The 19,058-nt window shown below is 52.1% G+C and overlaps 1 protein-coding gene across 4 annotated transcripts in view; it reads right to left on the bottom strand.

Moving 5' to 3' along the window:
- Positions 1-4,471: 4,471 nt before the first annotated feature.
- LOC122425387 (myelin basic protein) overlaps positions 4,472-19,058 on the bottom strand; it is a 103,002-nt gene continuing 88,415 nt past the window's right edge. For 2 of the 4 annotated variants that reach the window (XM_043443708.1, XM_043443706.1), the window contains 5 exons: positions 15,456-15,563; positions 14,489-14,524; positions 14,112-14,144; positions 10,284-10,403; positions 4,472-5,811 (listed from right to left, as the gene is read on the bottom strand). In XM_043443708.1, the coding sequence (XP_043299643.1) occupies positions 5,767-5,811; positions 10,284-10,403; positions 14,112-14,144; positions 14,489-14,524; positions 15,456-15,563 (342 nt within the window). In that variant the 3' untranslated portion in view covers positions 4,472-5,766. The remainder of the gene's footprint in view (positions 5,812-10,283; positions 10,404-14,111; positions 14,145-14,488; positions 14,525-15,455; positions 15,564-19,058) is intronic. The other 2 variants (XM_043443707.1, XM_043443709.1) reach the window with 1 other exon arrangement.

The raw sequence follows: 19,058 nt of genomic DNA, 5'->3' as shown, positions 1-19,058 counted from the left end.
GCCAATGCAGAAGGTGCAGGGGAGACAGGTTGCGTCCCTGGGTGGGGAAGATCCCCTGGAGGAGGGCATGGTAGCCCACTCCAGTGTTCTTGCCTGGAGAATCCCGTGGACAGAGGAGCCTGGCGGCCTGCAGTCCACGGAGTCGCACAGTGGTGACTGGACACACATATAATATACATACAGAACTGCCTTCCAGTTCTTCCTAGCAATATCTTATACCTGCTTTTTACCTAATTTTTTCAGATTATTTCAAAGTCAGTACTGTGACCTCTCTTCCCTGCTCCTCCCACCCCCACAGTTAATCCAACTGTTGCTAATTTGTTCTTTTTCTAAAATCTGTTGTATACAGTGAGGCAAAGATGAAATTACACAACTGATACTTTTAGACCACTTTTTGCCACCTAATCTCTATTCATGTAATGTAGGCATTTTGGAGTTTTTAGAAAGGAATTTCAAAAGTGCCTTGGTACACATTTGGAGCCTCTATGTCTCTACCTAGTACTCCTGAAAAGCAGTGTTTTTAAACCGTCTCATTGTTTGTAACAGTGGAGGCGAACACCGTGCTGAAGCGAGAGCCGTGCCTCAGCCTCCTGGAGCCTTTCCTGGATGAGGCCCCTAAACCCGCCACATTTGTCCCATCTGAGCTCACCCCCCGTCTCAGCCCCCGTTCCTCTCATACCCGATGCCCCTCACTTACATGGTGGGGTGCAGCAGATTTTTGTATGGAGGACTAATAAAATACTTAAAGCATGAAAAAATAAAGAGTAAGTGACAGGAACAATAGGCAGTGATCATAAAATATTCTATTTAATCTTTTTTATGTGCAGTGCTTCACAGCATGAAGGCTTTTGTGTTAAATCAAGATTTATAAACCATTTGGCAAATTTCTAAAATGACAGTGATTCATTCTTGATTCACCACTAATGGACATTTTTAAAGTTAATTGTTTTTAATTTACAGGAGAGTCCTTTTTTTCAATCTTCAAAATTGTCCCATGGTCTATTTCTGCATTGGATAACATTTATTTAATACAATTTTGTGTTAGGAATGCATAGTTACTCCAAAAGTCACTGTGCTGGCTTTAAGAATAATAAAGTTAGTTTTGTATTATCTTAAAACTCCTATATATTTACTTATTTGGGTTTGAGATGAGTTATAAGCATTTAAAAGTAGACGTTTTCTCTAGGTAACATTTTCAGCATAGGTTAACAAAATGCAATGCTGAATTTGCAGTGAGTTCAGATCCATGGGGCTCAAAACACTCTGAGGACATCTTGATGCCATCCTTGAGGGTATTTTCCACTTTTCCCTTGTTAGTAAGGTATTTTAAGGTGACTTAAATGAAAATCAGTCATAATACCAACTTCTCTATTCATGTAGACATGTAGGACTTTGGGTTTTCCCAGAAATACTGATGGAGTTAGTTGATACTACAGCATCTGGTCCCTTTTAAAGATGCATCTCCAAACTTTCAGAAATTCATAGTTTATAGTCATTGTCCTGTTAAAGTAGTGAATTGAAGATAACTTTTTCTTTGTTCACCTTACTCCTAGAACAGAGTAGGCACTTCATGCAATTATACTGACTGAAATAGCTAAGGTGGTTTTTATTTTCTCCTGGGCTTTGCTTAGAGGCAATGATAAAGAATCTGCTGTTCCTTCCTCCTTGTCTGTAGGAGGAATATTGTTCTTTTGGTGTTTAAAGTACGGCAGGTGGGGAGAGGGGGCTGTTCTCTAGAAATTACCAGATTATGGCTCATCTGCTGCCTCTACCACCGATTGCCTCAGCTACTTAAAATGGCCCAGCTGAGTTTTTCCAAAATGTTTGGCTTTCTGATGATGTAAGATTGCTGATATTTAAACACAGTTAAGGGCGTGAGTTTACAATCCATTTTGTGCATGGGCAGACCTGGGAAACATGAGAGTTGGACCATAAGGAAGAATGAGCATCTTAGAATTGATACTTTAAAATTGTGGTGCTGGAGGAGACTTGAGAGTCCTATGGACATCAAGGAGATCAAACCAGTCAATCTTAAAGGAAATCAACTCTGAATATTCATTGGAAGGACTGATGCTGAAGCTCCACTACTTTGGCCACCTGATGCAAAGAGCCGAATTATTGGAAAAGATCCTGATGCTGGGAAACATTGAGGGCAGGAGGAGAAAGGGACGACAGAGGTTGAGATGGTTGGATGGTATCACTGACTCAATGGACATGAGTTTGAACAAACTCCGGGAGATGATGAAGGACAGGGAAGCCTGGCGTGCTGCAGGCCATGGGATCACAAAGATTTGGACACAACTTAGCAGCTAAACCACCACCACCATCAAATGAATAGAATTTTTTACAAAGGCCAATAATTAATTTATTTGGTATCATCCATAATGTTATTTCTATCACTGAGGAGATTTTATTGCCATGTAACTTTAAAGGAGCCTCCCAGATGGCTAAGTGGTAAAGAATCTGCCTGAAAAACAAGAGACATGAGTTCAATCCTTGGGCCAGGAAGATGCCCTCAAGAAGGAAATAGCAACCCACTCCAGTATTCTTGCCTGGGAAATCCCATGGACAGAGGAGCCTGATGGGCTACAATCCATGGGGTCGCAGAGTCAGACAAGACTGAGCGACTAAAACAAGTACCGTGAAAGTGTTAAATCCCTTTAGTCTCTAAGGAAAAATGGAGAAACGGCAGTTTCTATGCCCACACTCACAGCCCCACACTCTCCTTTCTGCCGATATACAGATACTTCCCTGATTTTTAAATCCTGACTCAAGCAAGAGAGATGGTTCTATGCCACTATTTTAGCATCAGAACAAAGTAATTGTAGGTTACCGTGGTAACGAGCTCCAGGGGGAGAAATTCTTATAAATTAACACAAAACAGCTCTTCTTCGAGTGCCCTCAGCCAGCTCCTCCATCATCCTGGAGAAGGATGGACAGCCGCTGGCTGTCTTCCCCAAGATACTCCTCACCACGCACTTTTTCTAGGCTCGCTTTGAATTATCTTTCTCAAGTTTAGTAATCTGAACTCTTGATGCTTTTTGTGCAAACTCCGTGAAGTGGTTTCAAACTTTTAGTGAAGTTGCAAGAGTAGGACAAAGAAGCCCTCCTAGACTCTTCTCTAGAGACTGCTTTCCAGCATTGCCCGAAGTGTGAAGCCTAAGACCTCCACGCAGTAGACCCAGTGCAGGCACCCAGCCCTCCTGCCCAGCCTCCTCTTCACCCTGGAGCAACACCCCCTTCTCCTCAGCTCTGCAATTTAATTAAACTCTTGCCAACTGGGAGGTCTAGGAAACCTTTGTCATTGCAAGAGAAACACAGCCCTGCTGTGGGCTGCCTGGTGCCCCAGATCCATTTGCTGGAGTGTTAACTCCTGATGTGACGGGACTTCCAGGAGCTAAGTACAGCTTAAATGCAGTCATGAGGGTGAGACTGGGCCCTTACAAGGAAGGAGAGACACCACGGGGTGTCGTGAGCCCTGGTCAGCAGGCAGTGTGTGCAGGCCAAGGAGGGGACCCTCCCCGGAAACTCCCTGCCGTCGCCTTGGCGGTGAGCGTCCAGCCTCCAGAGCCTGAGAAGATAAAACTTGTATTGTTTCAGCGCCCCCGTCCTGGGGTCATGTTATGACAGCCCCAACTTAACACAGCACCAAGGGGTCATGGAAGGCTTGGCGCTCTCATTTTCAGAGGCTTCCCCCCTCACCGCCCCATTTCAGTGTTTTTCTCAGGCCCTTTTCTGTCATCATAAACCCCAAACCCAGTTCATAGCCCACACCTGGTTTATAAAGCCAGCCCGCTAGATGGAGCCGACATCCTCTCTGCTAACCTCTGACCCGCTCCTGATCTCTGACCTCGCCTGCTCTCCCAGAGCTTGGTGCTGGGGCCCCTCGACCATCCTGTCCTCTGCCCGGGGGGGCAGACAGGAGCCCACAGATGGTTCTCAGTCTGGACCACGCGGTGCAGAGGCAGCTGGGCAGATCGACATGGTATCTGAGAAAACATGATCACCCTAGTGTTCTGTTCTGGTGGGAAGAGGCTTCCTTCATCAGATAGACCCTCCCAGCACCTCTGGACTCTGTGGGACGGTCCACAGGTGAGCACAGAGAGATGGAGGAGCGTGTGGCTGGGGGTCTAGCATACCCCCCGCTCAGAGCTTCACCTGGAAACGAACTTTCCTGCAGCTTTGGGGTGATGGAGACCTCTTGGGCTTCCCAGTGGCTACAGGTAAAAAACCTGCCTGCCAATGCAGGAGACCTAAGAGACGCGGGTTCAATCCCTAGGTTGGGAAGATCCCCTGAAGAAGGAAATGACAACGCACTCCAGTATTCTTGCCTGGAGAATCCCATGGACAGAGGAGCCTGGTGGGTACAGTCCATAGGGTCGCAAAGAGTTGGGCACAACTGACGTGACTTGGCATACACATTCACATTCTGCAGACCAGAATAAAAGTCACGGAATACGAGCCATGCAGATATCATTAAAAGTGTATTACTTTATTTCAATATTCAAGAACAGTGCATACTTTCCTTGAGACCCATGGTCACAGCTCTCATTGTTGGGTGTGGCCACGAATGGAGGTCACTCAGTCACAACCAGCTCAAAGATGCAGTGTGTGTGTCGAGCAATTTGGAGATTTTGTTTCTGAATTTTTTTTCTTACCCTCTCATCATTGAGGCTATGTATTAATAGACATTATATTAAACCCATGCGAAATATTCAGAATTAGAAGGGGATTAAAGGGCCGCATTTGGGCATTATATTGACTATTCCTCATTTTCATCCTAAGGGGGGTTGTGACGCCAGTGTGGGGACTTCGTGGGGGGCTGGTGGGAGAGATGCTGAAATCAAAAGGTGGGAATCAGTAGGTTATGGGGGGAGCACGGGAGATGTCAGCTCGGGTTAGAAAAGAGTGGGATGGAGGACCCCTCCCGGTCCTCGCTGGGGCCGGCGCCCAGTCCGGCAGTGATTCGGGAAAAGCGCGTGTACGGGTCAGTGGGTTTCCGGGAGGAAGCGGGTGGGGTGGTTCTCTCTCCCCTGGGGTTAGTGTTCGCTGTGCGCACCGCCGTGCCGAGCACGCCACCTGTCACCTTCGCGCTCGCGATGGCTGCGGCCACCGCGAGGCTCCCGGAACGTCCTGCCACCGCTCTGAGCTGCGCCGCCTCCGCCCTCCAGCCGGGCTCCGTAGGAAGTAGGTCGTCGGGGGGCCGCTGCGGTCCCCGCGCGCCTGCGCCGTCGCGGGACCCCCGAGGCCCGGCCGAGTCCGCCCCGCGTCCCTTCTCCGCACGCGCCGATCCGGCTCCTCCGGGGTGTGAGCCGCGGCCACCACATGGGACACTCCCAGCTGCCCGCCCGCCTGCCACATACCAAAGCTCCGCCGCGAAGCCGCTCCACTGAGATGGGTTAGGAAAGGAAGCGCTTTAGGAGGTGAGAGGAGGCGGGAAAGAAACCAAAGGAAGCTCAGAGCCACAGGTCGGTCTCCACACCCTGGGTGGGGGTCCGGCGGCCACGTCCCCCAGCAGGGTCCCAGGGCAGAAAGCGGGCGTGGAGGGTCGCCCGTCCTGGACGCTCGGGGACCTCGCTGGTCTCCAAGGGGGAGCTGACAGCTGCACCGTCTTCGCTATTGCGCCGCTGGCCAGGAGCCCGCAGGACGCACGTGTGGCCAGGGTTGAGGGGGACGCCGGCTGCACTAGGTAATTTAGACAATGGTTAGCGTTGAGGCGGTTGTATTAAGAAGCTGGGGACGGGGTTCCGGGAGGGGAGCTGGGCTTCAGCGTCTAGCCATCGGGGACCCAGAACGGCTGTCTCGTCCTCCCTGCGAGAGAGAGAGATGGAGAGTTAGGAGGGCTGGGGCCCTGTGGTCAGTGGTCACCAGATGCAGGGCCTCTCTCCTCGGGGTCTGTCCTAGGAATGAAGCTGCATGGGGCTGGTCTCTGACTCCGAGCCTCACAGCATCCTTTATCTCACTGCACATCCACGTACAAACAGGACAGGGCATGTGGGCACTGTGTTTCTGGGGGTGAAAAGCTCAACTGATACATTATTATGTCTCAAAGGAGGGCTTGTTTTCTCCTAACATCCTCCCCTCAAGAGATGGGAGGCCCAATGCCCCTCGCCGTCCCAGCTCAGCAGGAAGTAGCCAGAAAGACCTCGATGCCCCTATTCCCAAAGAATTGGGCCTCCCATCTCTTGAGGGGGGAACGTTAGGTAGTTAGAATAGGAAACAGGAGTCCATAATGGTGGTGGCTAAAAGACAAGGAAGGGAAAAGACTGCAAAAATAGAACAAAGGAAGGTCTGAGGACCGGAGTGAGGACCTCAGGTAGAACAAACAGCACTCCTGGCTAGCCCAGTTTACACAGGGCAGGCCCAGGGGGAGGAAAAAGCATATAAAAAGGAGAGCCAAAGGGCCGGGGCACACACGCACTCTCTCCTCTTTGCGTCTTTTGTGTCGGCATGCCCTCACATCTCGAGGATGTATTTTCCTTTACTTTCTAAATAAAACCGAGCTGTAACATGGCACTGTAACACTAGCTGTGATGCGCCGAGGGCTTTAATGTCCGTCACTTCAAATTTTTGTTGTGAGGAGACAGAACCTAGGAAATTACACAGTCCCCTGACATCTAGACTAGAGATTCCCAGGGGCCGCAGGAAGTGGTCCATCAATGATGCCCGGGACGGGCTCATCTGCATGAGGCTGAGATGCCAAAAGCACAGCCCCACTTGGTCCACCAGGGAGTGGCCCCCGCCCCACCTGCAAGCCCTCTCCTGCGTCATCAAGGAAACCAGCCTCCCAGATGAGCCGTCCACAAACTGTGACCTCAGGGTCTTAAAAAAACAAGAGTTGACATGTTTTCTGGACAAATACAATTTGCAGAAGAGCTGGCAGTGGTGGAGGTGGAGAAGTGGGTGGGGATGACGGAGACGAGGGAGCTTGTCCAGGCGTCCGTTCGAGAAGGCAGCTGTCACCCCAGGCGCCACGTAGATGAACTCAGAGGAAGGTTGTTTTTTTTTTTTTTTGCATTTAAATTCTTATTCAAATTTTAGTCTCTTTTGGGATTTCCCTTTTCTCGTAGGTTATGAATGAAAACTTGATCTCTCAAAGATCCCCTTGAGACTATGAGCCCCTGGAAAAAAAGATGATTGTGAAATATGCTATTGATCCAATGACAGATAGGCCTCGTCCATGTCTTGCATCCCCCACGTGACCCAGAGATTAGGCAATAGAAGCACGAGGCCCTGGGTCTTATAGCTAACTTGGTCAACAGAAAGATGATGGCTCTGATTTCTTGCAATTTTGCTTTCTCCCCAAAACATTCCTCCATTGCTGACTCACTATAGGCATTTTGTTTTCACATGTGGGGAAGTCTGTGGAACTCTAGCCTCTGGAGGTGTCGGGCATCATTCAGAGATGCTCCCCCTGCAGGAAAGGGGCTTTGTCCCCCAGCCTCGGGGCCGAGCCCTTCAGTGTGGACCTGGGTCTGGTCCCGGGTGAGTCTGGCTGGGCTTTGGGTACTTGATCCTCAGAGCCAGTCCTGGAGTAGCCTTGAGCCTGGCAGCACTGGCCCCTTCTTGTCCTGAATTTCAGCGTGATTAACCTTAATTAGGGCCTCCTGGAAAGTGTGATTTAGTCGTGCACAGGAGCAGACCGCCGCCCCATCTGACCAAGCACGTCTGTGCTGAGACGGGCTCAGTGCCCCTCCTACCCTGCTTGCCGAGCAGCTTACTGAGACACCACTGAACACCCCAAGGGCAACTTTGAATGAAAGATGGCAGGTTTATGGCTTTTCTTTTTGATTACTGTGCCTACAATTCATTATCTGCTGTGAGCTAAATCTCTGACATCTGTTTCCTCTTGTGAACAAATCCAGCCTGGAGGGGTGGGGGTGTTCTTAGCATTCCCGTTTGATAGTTGAAGGAGCTGAAACTCCTCAGAGAGGTTGAGTCATTTCCCCAAAGTCAGCCAACAGAGGGGAGCTCGCATTAGAAACTCTGATGAGGACGGGCATCTTCCCAACTGCAGACATCTGGGTTTTGCCCTTGGTCGCTCTGGTCCGGAAGTCTTGGGGGACTCAGAAATGGTGTGGACACTGCAGGTGACCTGATGGAAACACTGCAGCTCCGGGTTTAGACCCAGAGCCCCGCCAGGATATGCGTCGTCACCTTCTCACTTCAGAATCAAGACACATATCGTAAGGCTCTCTGTTTCTTGGACATTTGAGGTAGTATTTATCTCCTTATCAGATTTGCCTCAGGATCAACATTTTGAAGACTGAGTCCTGCCCACATTGAATCTGACACCAGCCAACTTAGCAATGGGTCACCCACCACTCACTTCATGTATTTAAACATCTTCCTGAAGAGACTGAGTCTCCTCAAAGCCGAGTCCTGCTTCTCAGCACCCTTCAGAGTCCAGCACCTTTCAGAGCCTAGGTCGTTGTGTCTGTGTATCCCGACCACTGGATGTGCCGCACACACGGGACTGGACATGGAATTAAAGGTTAGGTGACTAACCTATAGTGTCTGTGTTCCTGACCAAAGCATTTCACCGAAAATTGTAAAATCGCAACATTTCAATGAGCTTAGCAGGAAGCACACTTCCGCAGGTGATTGGGGTTGAGGAGCCATCACGCTTTGCTGGTGGGGACTGAGCCCTTGGACGGGGCACATGGGGCTGTCGGTCTCCTGGTGACACAGCCTCCCCACGGACCGCAGGACCTTCTCAGGTGAAATCTCGCTGTGACCTGCCGTAACCCAGCGGGTGAGCCTCGGGAGACACTCCTGGTCTCATCCGAGACCACAGACACCCGGGAAAGGGGTCTGTGGAAGCGCAGGTCTCCCCCGGGGGGCCGCTGGCCTGGGGGCACGGGTGGAAGAAGCTGCACAGGGGCGAGAGCAGGGCTGCGATGCTGGCACCGCGATGCCCGAGGGTGCAGGACGGTCCCACGGCCCTGAGGGCGCCATGAGCACCACGTCCTCAAGAGGCTGCTCCTGCCGTAACAGGGGGACTCTGCCCTTCCTTGCTGGCGTCTGTCTTCCTCACGACATTTCTTCCGGCTGGAAGGGGAGTTGACCAGATCCTTGTAAGAGTCAGGACTGCAGTTGTAGCTGGACGTCAGCAGGGAAGTCACGGCCTCATTTGGGTCAAGAGTCAGTGAAGGTGGCAGCTGTGCTGACGCTCTAATGAGAAAACCAGCGGGACCGGGATTTGGTGACGTTTGTTCCTGCCAGGCCGCCGTGCAAATGTGGTTCCATTATCAGGGATGAAAGGCACCCCCGGGAGCCTCGAATCTTTGTGGAAATGGCCCCAACTGCTCGAGAGGCTCGCTGTGGCTCCACAGGCTCGCCTCCGCTCCCGAGCCCCTCCAGCTCTGAGCCTGCTGCCCTGTTCCATCTTCTCGAGGCCTGTCCGGGCATCTGGGCCCTGCCCGTCGGGGCCAGCCGCGTGCCCTCTGTCTGAGGAGACAACAGCCTGGCCCAGCCCTCGGGCGTCCTGGCTCCAGGGTATTCCATCTCCTCACAGGTGAGCTTGGTCTCTGGACCTGGGCACCCACCCCTCTCACCCCAGGAAAGCTCTGCCTGCTTGCAGCTGTGGAAGGAAGGAGTCTGAGGGGCCTGGTGTGAGGGGTCACTGCCTGGGGCCTGGCCCTCCCGAGTCCAGAACCTTCCCTTCCCTCTTCCGTCCGGCTCAGGCCTGGGGTGGCTGGGCCTTGTCCCATCAGAGCCCTCCTGAGATCTCAGGTTTCCGAGCAGGGCTGACGTGTCACTGGCGATGCCGGGCTGTTTCGAGGGGGTCTGGGCAGGGAGCCGGGCAGACGGCACGGTACCCCTCCTGTCAGAGCAGCTCCCCACACATCCCCCCATCTCACAGAGGAGAGACCGAGCCTCAGGGAGGCCGGGGGACCTGGGCATGTGCTCGGATGTGAGCTGGGAAGGCAGATGTCCGAGGTCTGCAGGGTGTCTCCCCTTGGTCACCCTCAGGGACCAAGGCGCTGCTGCCCCAGTCAGGAAGCCACCTGTCCTTCCAGGCGGGGTGCCCTCCAGGCCCCCGAGCCTCTCGGGCCCCACCGCGACCCCGCTTGTCCTCAGGCTCCCTGGGGCACCCTGGCCTGGCATCCGGTGCAGCAGCTGCTCGGGTGAGCTCTGCAGAAATGCTCGCCCCGAAGGGCTGGGCAGGAGCAACTCCGGAGAAGCAGCGGGTGGAGGGGCTGGAGACTGGCATCCCCAGACCGTCCCAGACTCGTCCCCGGACCCCTCCCAGCGCCTCCCGCGTGGAGAAGGTACGTTACCAGCTTGAAGATTTTGGAAAGCGTGCCCTGGGCGTCGTGCCCCTTGAGTCCCTTGTGAGCCGATTTGTAGTCAGATGCTCTGCCTCCATAGCCGAATCCTGGCTTCTGGCCCTCAGCCCCCTGCAAGAGAGGGTGAGGCTCGCAGTCTGTGCCCACAGCCCGCGGCCCGCCCCGGTCCATGTCCATCTGGCCTCAGTGGCTGCTCAGCCACAAACTGGGTGCCTGGCGCCTCTGGCCGGGGGTGGGACCTTCCCCGTGGCTGTGGCCGCCGTTCTCCTGGCCAAGCGGGTCCCAGGGCAGATCAGCCAGAGTCACACACACATGCTCCAGAGTCTTTGCCCGCACACGTCAGGGAGAGGGGCGCCTGGACCATGCTGGAGAAGGGTGGGTGAGGCCGTGCCCCTGACGGGAGCCCAGGAGACAATGCCTGGCCCCGGGACTGTTCTGGCCATTGGCACAGACCCTTCACATCGGCTCCCCTGGGGCTCAGCAGCCTTCACACTTGGGGCATTGGGGGCTCATCTGTTTTTAAAGGGCAAAGACACAATTCCCAACTCTCCAGCCTGGAGGGGCCTCTCGCAGGCCAGAACCAGCTCCCCTGGCTGTGCTGTGGGTGCCCTGAGTGTGGATGGACCAGGGTTATTCCAGGGGCTCTGGGCTGCTAGCTGGTGACTGTAGAGGGAGGGGGGCGGGCTGGAAAGCCGCATCCTCAGGTGTGCACCTGGGCACAGTCCCAGGGCCGGCAACCGGGGTGGGTCTCAGCAACCCGGCTCCCTGGCTATGTGACCTTGGGCAACTGTCGGAAGCTCTCTGAGCTTCAGTTTCCTCTTCTGTAACATGGAGATAATGGACAACCTGCTCTGAGACCAGAGCTTGTGGCTCTTAATTCTCAAGCTTGCTGTTGTTATGGGAGGGGGCTCCTCAGGCAGCCCCACCTCTGCCTCCAGCTTCTCTGGGGGGACCCCTCTCACTTCAGGGAAGATGGAGAAAGCTGGCTTCCTGCAGGTAGCAACGACACACAGTTACTGAAATGTAAAGGCGTGTGTCTCTGGGGCCAGTTTGCATTCCCATAAGCTCTAGTTTCAAAGGGCCCTTGCCCTGTGAGCATGAGAAGGAAGGGGGGCTCTGGGGCTCAGACACAGTGAGTGTCAGCGTCTTGGGGTGCATGTCCCTTGCACAGATCTTGTGCCATGGACAGGCTCTGGGATCTCACTTCACATTTTGCCAACAAGAAGCGGGACTCTCTTTGTCCGGGCCTCTCCTGAGAATTCTACAAATGAAGTAAAACCATCTCTGATCGAGCTCTAGAGCCCTTGGCCTCAGCTTGTGGTCCTTTTCGGTTTCAAGAGGGTGTTGTGGGGCTTTGGAAGTGTGGAGTCCATCCCTCCGATCCAGAGGTGCTGCAGATGGGCTTCAAGGATCTTGCGGGCCAGCTCTCTTGTGTTTGGACTGGAGCTGGACCAGGGCCACCTGTCTAGGCCCCCACCCTCCCCCCGTCCCGCCCCAGCCCTACTTCTGTGGGTTCCTTCACTTTCAGCCAGAAATAGACGCTGGGAATAGATGCTGGCCACTCAGAACGAGGCAGCCACTTTCACGTGAAAATCTGGTTTTAAGGGGTATCGAGTGCGTGAGTCTCAGGGACTACACGCAAGGGAGGCCTACTGCTGCCCTCACATCCCACAGTTTCCACGGACACACTCCCTCCATCACGGGCGCAGGAGCCAAGGACGGTTAAAGAGAGCCGATGAAGGATGGACCAGCATGGGAGAAAGCCGCACGGTCCCACGTGAGCCTGTCATGCTCTGACTCTGCTGATTTTCTCCAGAATAAAGTGCTTCTGAGAATAAAATTCAAGGGTTGGTTTTCAGATTGATAATCTGCTTAATTATTCTCCTTTCAAATTTGTGGTCACTTTTATCTTTGGACAACCTAAAATTTGCCAGAAAAACATACAACATAGTTTAGGGAACTAGTGAGATTTTCAGGATCTCCAAGTGGAAGACAGTCATGCGGATCTCGGAAACCAATAGACCGGCTCACGGAACACAGAGCAGAATTTTGCTTTGGAAAAAAGAGAAAATTAACGGATTAGTGGGAACAAAAACGGAGACATGGAGAGGCATGCAAAGGCATTCTATTAGCTGCCGGGTTGGAAGGGCCTTAAACAATGGGAAGAAAGAAGGTCTCCTCCCCCCATCACTCCCAGTCATCAGCGGCTCTGCCCTGCTCCCCCAAGCCTAGAAAGTTAAGAGGCAGGTTGAGCGGTCACTGAAGTAAGATTTCTGGGTCAGAAATGGATTTCATTCTTCAGTATCATCTTTTTCTCCTGCTGGCACAAGAAGTCCGTCATTAATTGGCTGTGACCGCTGGCCTGTGTCAGTTCTCTACATTATCGGCACTTTTTGCAAATTCATCAGATCAGAAAAAGGCTCACGTGTATCTGTATGAATGTCCCAGCAACATCTCAGTTCTCACTGCAGTAATCATGTGTTGGAGCGGTTCCCGGAAGCTTCCTCTGCCTTTTCCCTGAGGGCGGATGCCTCCCTCCCTCCCTCCTTCCTTCTTTTTTAAAAATGTACTTATTTTTTATTGAAAGATAATTGCTTTCCAGTATTGTGTTGGTTTCTGCCAAACATCAACATGAAGCAGTCCCTCTTCCTTCCTTCCGCTCCCTCCCCCCTCCGTCTTCCCCTCTCTCTTTCCTCTCTTCCTTCTTTCTTCCTCCCTCTTCCCTTCCTTCTTTCTTTCCTTCTGTCTAAATTCATGCATTCATTTCTATGTTGCCTACTAACTGTGCATCAGTGAGATGTAGGCTCTGTGCTAGAGAGAGGACACTGGAGAATGTGTTTCTGTCTCCAAGACAGACACAGTTCCTGGCCTAGAGGTTAGTGGGTCTCCTTTTATTCTGGAAATTTGATCAAGTAAAGACTGTATCTAATATTTACAAGTAAATACTGCTGTTTGATTGCTTAGTCGTATCCAACTCTTTGAGACCCCCATGGACTGTAGCCCACCAGGCTTCTCTGTCCATGGGGTTCTCCAGCCAAGAATACTGGAGTGGGTTGCCATGCCTTCCCCCAGGGGATCGTCCCGCCTCAGGGATCCAACCTGAGTCTCCTGTGGCTCCTGCATTGGCAGGCAGGTTCTTACCACTGAGCCACCAGCGAAGCCCTTACTGGAAGGTAATTTGGTTAAAGTACAGATCAGCATTAGAATTTGGCGTAGACACCAAATTTTACTAGAAGCCGAACAAGTCAGCCCTTGAAAATTTTCACGGACACTTTGCTCTCAGAAATTCCTAAAAAGGTTTTTCTGGATGGCTCGATATCTAAGCTTTAGTTATTACTACATCAAAACCCAAACCAAAATCTTTTGGGCCGCTTAGGTTATTATAAACTGAATAAGTGAATTCAGCACCCTTCTGTCTTGTTAGCAGAATCACTGTTTCTCAACAGAATGTCAACACCTGGAGGGGGTGGATTTAGCTATTCCGACAGGTGCACAGGCAGACTGCAGGGACTGGACTTCCTCATCTGCCGTTTTGGAAGGAAGTCAGGAACTTTCTCAAAGACGGGGGTCCTCCTTCCCTGGGGAGTCCAGCAGAGTCTCCTAAGAGCCCTTCGGTGCGTGGGCCCCTGGGGCGAGCAAACAGGAGCGTGAGCTCAGCTAGAAAGAAAGGCCTGCTGCGGGGGAAGCAGCCGGGGCACAAGCCGGGAGGATGGAAGGAACGTGGACGCGCGAGCCTCTGAGCCTCCGAGACTAGGCAAGCGGAGCAGCCGAGAGGATGGGGAGGGGAGGCGAGGGGAGGGCGGGGCGCGCGGCACCTACCCAGCTAAATCTGCTGAGGGACAGTCCTCGCCCCTGAGTGAGGAAGAGAAAGAGAAAGTCACACAGGGATCAGTGCAGGCACGGCGCTCTTTCATACAACAGGACACGCAGTCAGAACAGCACCGAGCTGAGGCAGGAAGTAGGTTTTGTCAGATTCAGCGCATCCCTGCGCCGCCCCGGAGGACTTCCGATCCAGGCAGGGAGGGGACGCGAATGCTGTCTGCCCGGGGCCAAGCGCTTCTCAGCCCGTTCTAGGTCTACGTGGGCTCCACGTGGCAAAACATTTTGGGGGCGCTCTGAGTCCAGCGCCCTGTCTGGCCCATTTAGGGATTCCAGGGGTGTCAAGCGATGGCGACTCAGCACGTCAGAGCTCTTACCTTTCCTTGCGATGGAGGAGGTGTGCGGGGTGTCACCTGCAGAGACACAGGAGAATGGTGAGCTGGGGGGTGGGTCCCTCCTTCACAGCGGCCCTGACCGCCTCTAGAGGGCCTCCTGTGGTCACCTGTCACCCCTGTGTTCACCCAGCTAGAGGGAGCTGCTTGCTGGGAGGGTCTGGCACCAATGGTATAAGAAGCCACCCACTCGATCTCTGCTCGGGACCCTATTCTGCCCCAGGTGAGGGAGAAACATAGGATTTGAGGATCTGAAATCACCCAGTGGCACCCGGATCGTCCAGAGCACTCGGAAAGTGTTTGGGAGGATGTGAAACACGCCCAGGGCTCTGCGCTCAGCGAGGCGAGCCCTTGTGGCCGGCACTCTGGTGACAGTCCCTGTCACACGTTGATTGTCAGAGACCCTCTCTAGGGTCGGCAGAAGGGCCCCAGATACTAGGAGCCTGGAAAGGAAACCTTCAGGTGTGTGGTCCCCAAAGCCCCCATCAACATGAAAAAGGAGGTCTATAACTAGAGCCTGTGCTTTTGCGACTATTTTTTTTAGAGCCAGTTCTAGGTTTCTAGAAAAATTGTACAGCAATTGCAAAGCATTGTCATGACCTACTGTCCTCTGCACAGCCCACCCCCTGGATTCTGTGTGGTCCATTTGTTACAACTGGTGAGCCCATCTATCACCCTCCGAGGGTTGTAACTGTGTCCCACGGGGATATTCTCAGACCCCGCCTCCCACGGATTAGAGCTGTCACCTGGGGATGTACTCAGACCCCTCATGGATCAGAGCTTAGAGTCCCCGGGGATATACTCAGATCACTCTCCCCTGGATTGGAGCTGCGTCACCTGGGGACATACTTAGGCTCTCCTGGGTGGGGGCACAGCCATGCACCCCTCACCCCTCCGCGCCCCCATCTCCAGCTAACACGCCTCCACTCCCCCACCCCACGCCGACACTCACGATGTTCTTGAAGAAGTGCACTACGGGATTTTCGTCTTGGGGCCGGCCGTGCTGCGCCTTCTGGGGCAGGGAGCCATAGTGGGTGGTTCTGGCCGCGTGGTGTCCATCCTGAAAGACAGGGGGAGACGTCTGGAAGGTCAGAGGAGATCTTACAGGGATCTCCTGAAAGCCACCGGGACAGTGAGCCGCAGCCTCTTGGACGCCTCCTCCATCCCCAGCTCAGGGCGCGGTTCAGAAGGACCCTTCCTGCTCACGAGATGCTGTTGTCACCAAGTCTAGGGTGTGCTTCTCGGGAGTTTAGTGCGTTTAATGGGCTCAGTGTCGCTGCTGGGACTTGACTCTTGTCTGGATTGTCACTGGTGTTACTGGCACTAGTTACAGGGGCATGTTCCCACACGCGTCACCATCAGTGTCTATGACTCTCTGCAGATGGTCCTCCCACCACCATCCACCAGGTCGGAAGCCCTGCAGTCATCCTGGCCTCTCTCTCTGCTCTATTTCCCCCTTTGGGTCCATTCACAACCCTTATAGGTTTTTCTTTAAAATAGTCTGTGCATTTAAAATAGTCTCCACCCCACGTTGACAGCAAAGCTGAGACTGGGGCAGCCCTGCCGGGCCCCGCCCTTTCCCGCCGGATTCATTTGCAAAGAGAGGATGCTCTGCACCTCCTGTCCCCCCTCCACAGTCACCCCCTGTGTCTGCTCACAAACTGGACCCCTTCTCTCCAGCCCGGGGGGCAGAAGGAGCGGCTGAGAGCTTACACCACACAGCATGTGCAGGCTTTCTCCACTTTCTGAGAACTTGTCTTGGCTGTGAGTGGTCCAGTCCCTCTCTGTCCTTTGAACGGTGTCCACGTGCCCTCCAGTCCCCCTTCTGTGGCTCTGTGCCTTGCTCACTCCTCAGGTTCAAAGTCCCTCCTTCTGTGGGTCCTGCGGGGGCCCAGGCTCCCTGCTCCCCCAGCCTCTCCCCACTGTGCCCAGACCCCACCTCCTGGATGCCCCGGCCATGCGTTCTAAAGGCTGCAGTTCTCAGTTTCCCCCGGGCAGGCTCAGCAAGTGACCTGTTTCCTGTGCAGCTCAGTCACAGCCTCCCTCAGAGGGTGGAGCCAGGCCTGGGGGTCATGAGCTGAGCCTCCCTCCCCCCATGGGGCCGGGAGCTTCATGGTGTTCAGGTTCCCCGTGCAGGAAACCCAGGGAGTTGTGTTCTGCCAGGCGGCGCTCGTGGTAAAGAACCTGCCTGCCAGTGCAGAAGATGTAAGGGACTCAGGTTTGATCCCTGGGTCGGGAAGTTCCCCTGGAGAAGGAAATGGCAACCCACTCCAGTATCCTTGCCTGGAGAGTCCCATGGACAGAGGAGCCTGACAGGCTACGGTCCATGGGGTCGCAAAGAGCTGGACATGACTGAGCAACTCAGCACTCAAGCACATGGGCATGATGGTGTGGGTGGAAGCTGATGCAGTGGGCATTTGAATTGAAGACGTCGGCCACAGGGGCGAACTGGAGCATTTCAGGAACTGCTGAAACACCCCCGCCCTCCTGACTCTAGCTTATCCTCTCTCTGGATGCTGCCAGAAAGCAAGTAATCTGGTTCTTCCTTGTGTTGTGTTGTCTGTCACCCAGGGCCAATCAGATTCCGTCACCGCTGGCCAACCCTACACATTCTTCTCCAGCGAAGGAGAATGTGAAACCAAGAATTAAAAAAGAAAACAGATGAGCTAGGAAACTGTTTAAGTTACTTGTGCATATGTGCTGAGTTGCTTCAGTCTTGTTCAACTCTTTGTGACCCCATGGACTGTAGCCCGCCAGTCTCCTCTGTCCATGATATTCTTCAGGCAAGAATACTGGGGTGGGTTGCTGTGCCCTCCTCCAGGAGATCTTCCTTAAGTTACTCACTTCAAGAAAAATATCTTTTGTGTTTAGACACAAAAATATCTTTGTGTCTAAATATCCAATGTATCTGGCAAGTGAAGTTATTTATTAGGTAGCACCTTAATGGTCCAAAATAATGAAAACAGCTCAGAATTTTGCACAACTAACGCTTGTTTTGGGGTAAGAAATGGCAGTCCACTCCAGTATTCTTGCCTGGAGAATTCCATGGACAGAGGAGCCTGGTGGGCTTTAGTCCATGCTGTCGCAGAGAGTTGGACACCACTGAGCTAATGAATGCAGGCTTACTTTGGTGTTTATACACCACTTTTCTGCAAAATGTATTGGAATTTTTGTCACAGAAACATTGTGTACTTCGATTGGCCCATTCTGTGATTAAGAAAGTTCCTTAAACTTTACAAAAAGGTTTTAAATAAATGTTCAGTAGAATCACACAGATTTGATATTATTAAACGTATTTCTGCTGTGATGTAGTTAGTGAAGTGCTGTGTGGACAATAACAATGTTTCACGCCTGACCCCCACACACCAGCTTCTAACGCTAAAAGAGACAGAGTGTCTACTTTGGTGATTTTTATAATGAGTGCACTGGAGAAGAAAACCTGCATGATATGAGGGTAGTCAATAAGTTTACAGACCTGACACTGTAAGCATAATCCATAAAAGGAACAAAATTGATAAATTGGACCTGATCAATATTTACAACTTTTGCAAAGCTCACTGCCGGCAGCCGGCACACGAGATCCCACCCATGACAAGGTCCTGAGGGAAAAAACCTGACAGGCAAGGCGGATCAGGTTTTCAGGGGTTTCGAAAAGGCCAGCTCACGAGATCCCACCCATGACAAGGTCACGAGGAGAAAGCCTGACAGGCAAGGCAGATCAGGTTTTCAGGGATTTTGAAAAGCTGCCCCTGGCGCTCACCTTAAAGATGATATCTGTCTTTCTGATGCCTGCCTCAATAGACTACTCCCTAATTTCTGTGACACAGGCAGAAGGCCTTCCCCGATCTCTTCCCAAATAAGAATCAATTTAGAACTTTAATCAATAAGTTTCCCAGGTGGTGGTATTTTATGAGATTATCCAGGGTGAAAGGAGTGTTTTAATTTAAACTCCTTTGCTGGTAGTTTGTTAGCCAAATGCATTTATGCCCTTGGTACTAATATGCATGATTGCTTATAATATCCTAATCATAAAATAGCATAAAGAACCTGATTATATAAAAGCCCTAATAGACATAGAGCATTTTTGAGGGGTGAAAGAGTCCTATTAGAAAACATAAGAAAAATTATTCTAAAGGTGGTTATTGGGTTGACGTTTGCTTGCTGTTTTTGCTTTTAATGTGCTAAGGTTGTGTTATAGAAACCATTGTTAATATAGTTAAAGATCTAGAGAAATAAGAACTTAGCCCTAGTGTGGTAACAATGAAATGGTTGTTAATTGTCAGCCAGGAGTGCTAGGCAGAAGCTGCCTCACCAAAGTCGCAGAGTCAGTGTGGGGTAAACTTCTTAGATAAATGCAAATGACAACTTCTGCAGAAGGATTAATTTTTGTGTTAACAAGGTTATACTTCTACTCTGTACTTTTGCCCTATGAGACTTTCAGTTAAGGTCACCATAGAAACAGAAAACAGGTTTACATTCACCTGACTTGCAGAAAATGTTAATAGGCCCCAAGGCCAGAAGATAATGTACAAGACCATCATAAACAAAGAAGTAT

Source organism: Cervus canadensis, chromosome 23, assembly GCF_019320065.1.
Source record: "Cervus canadensis isolate Bull #8, Minnesota chromosome 23, ASM1932006v1, whole genome shotgun sequence".
Taxonomy (NCBI): Eukaryota; Metazoa; Chordata; class Mammalia; order Artiodactyla; family Cervidae; genus Cervus; species Cervus canadensis.
Note: the sequence above shows the minus strand (reverse complement) of the source record. Positions and strands in the feature narration are given on the sequence as shown.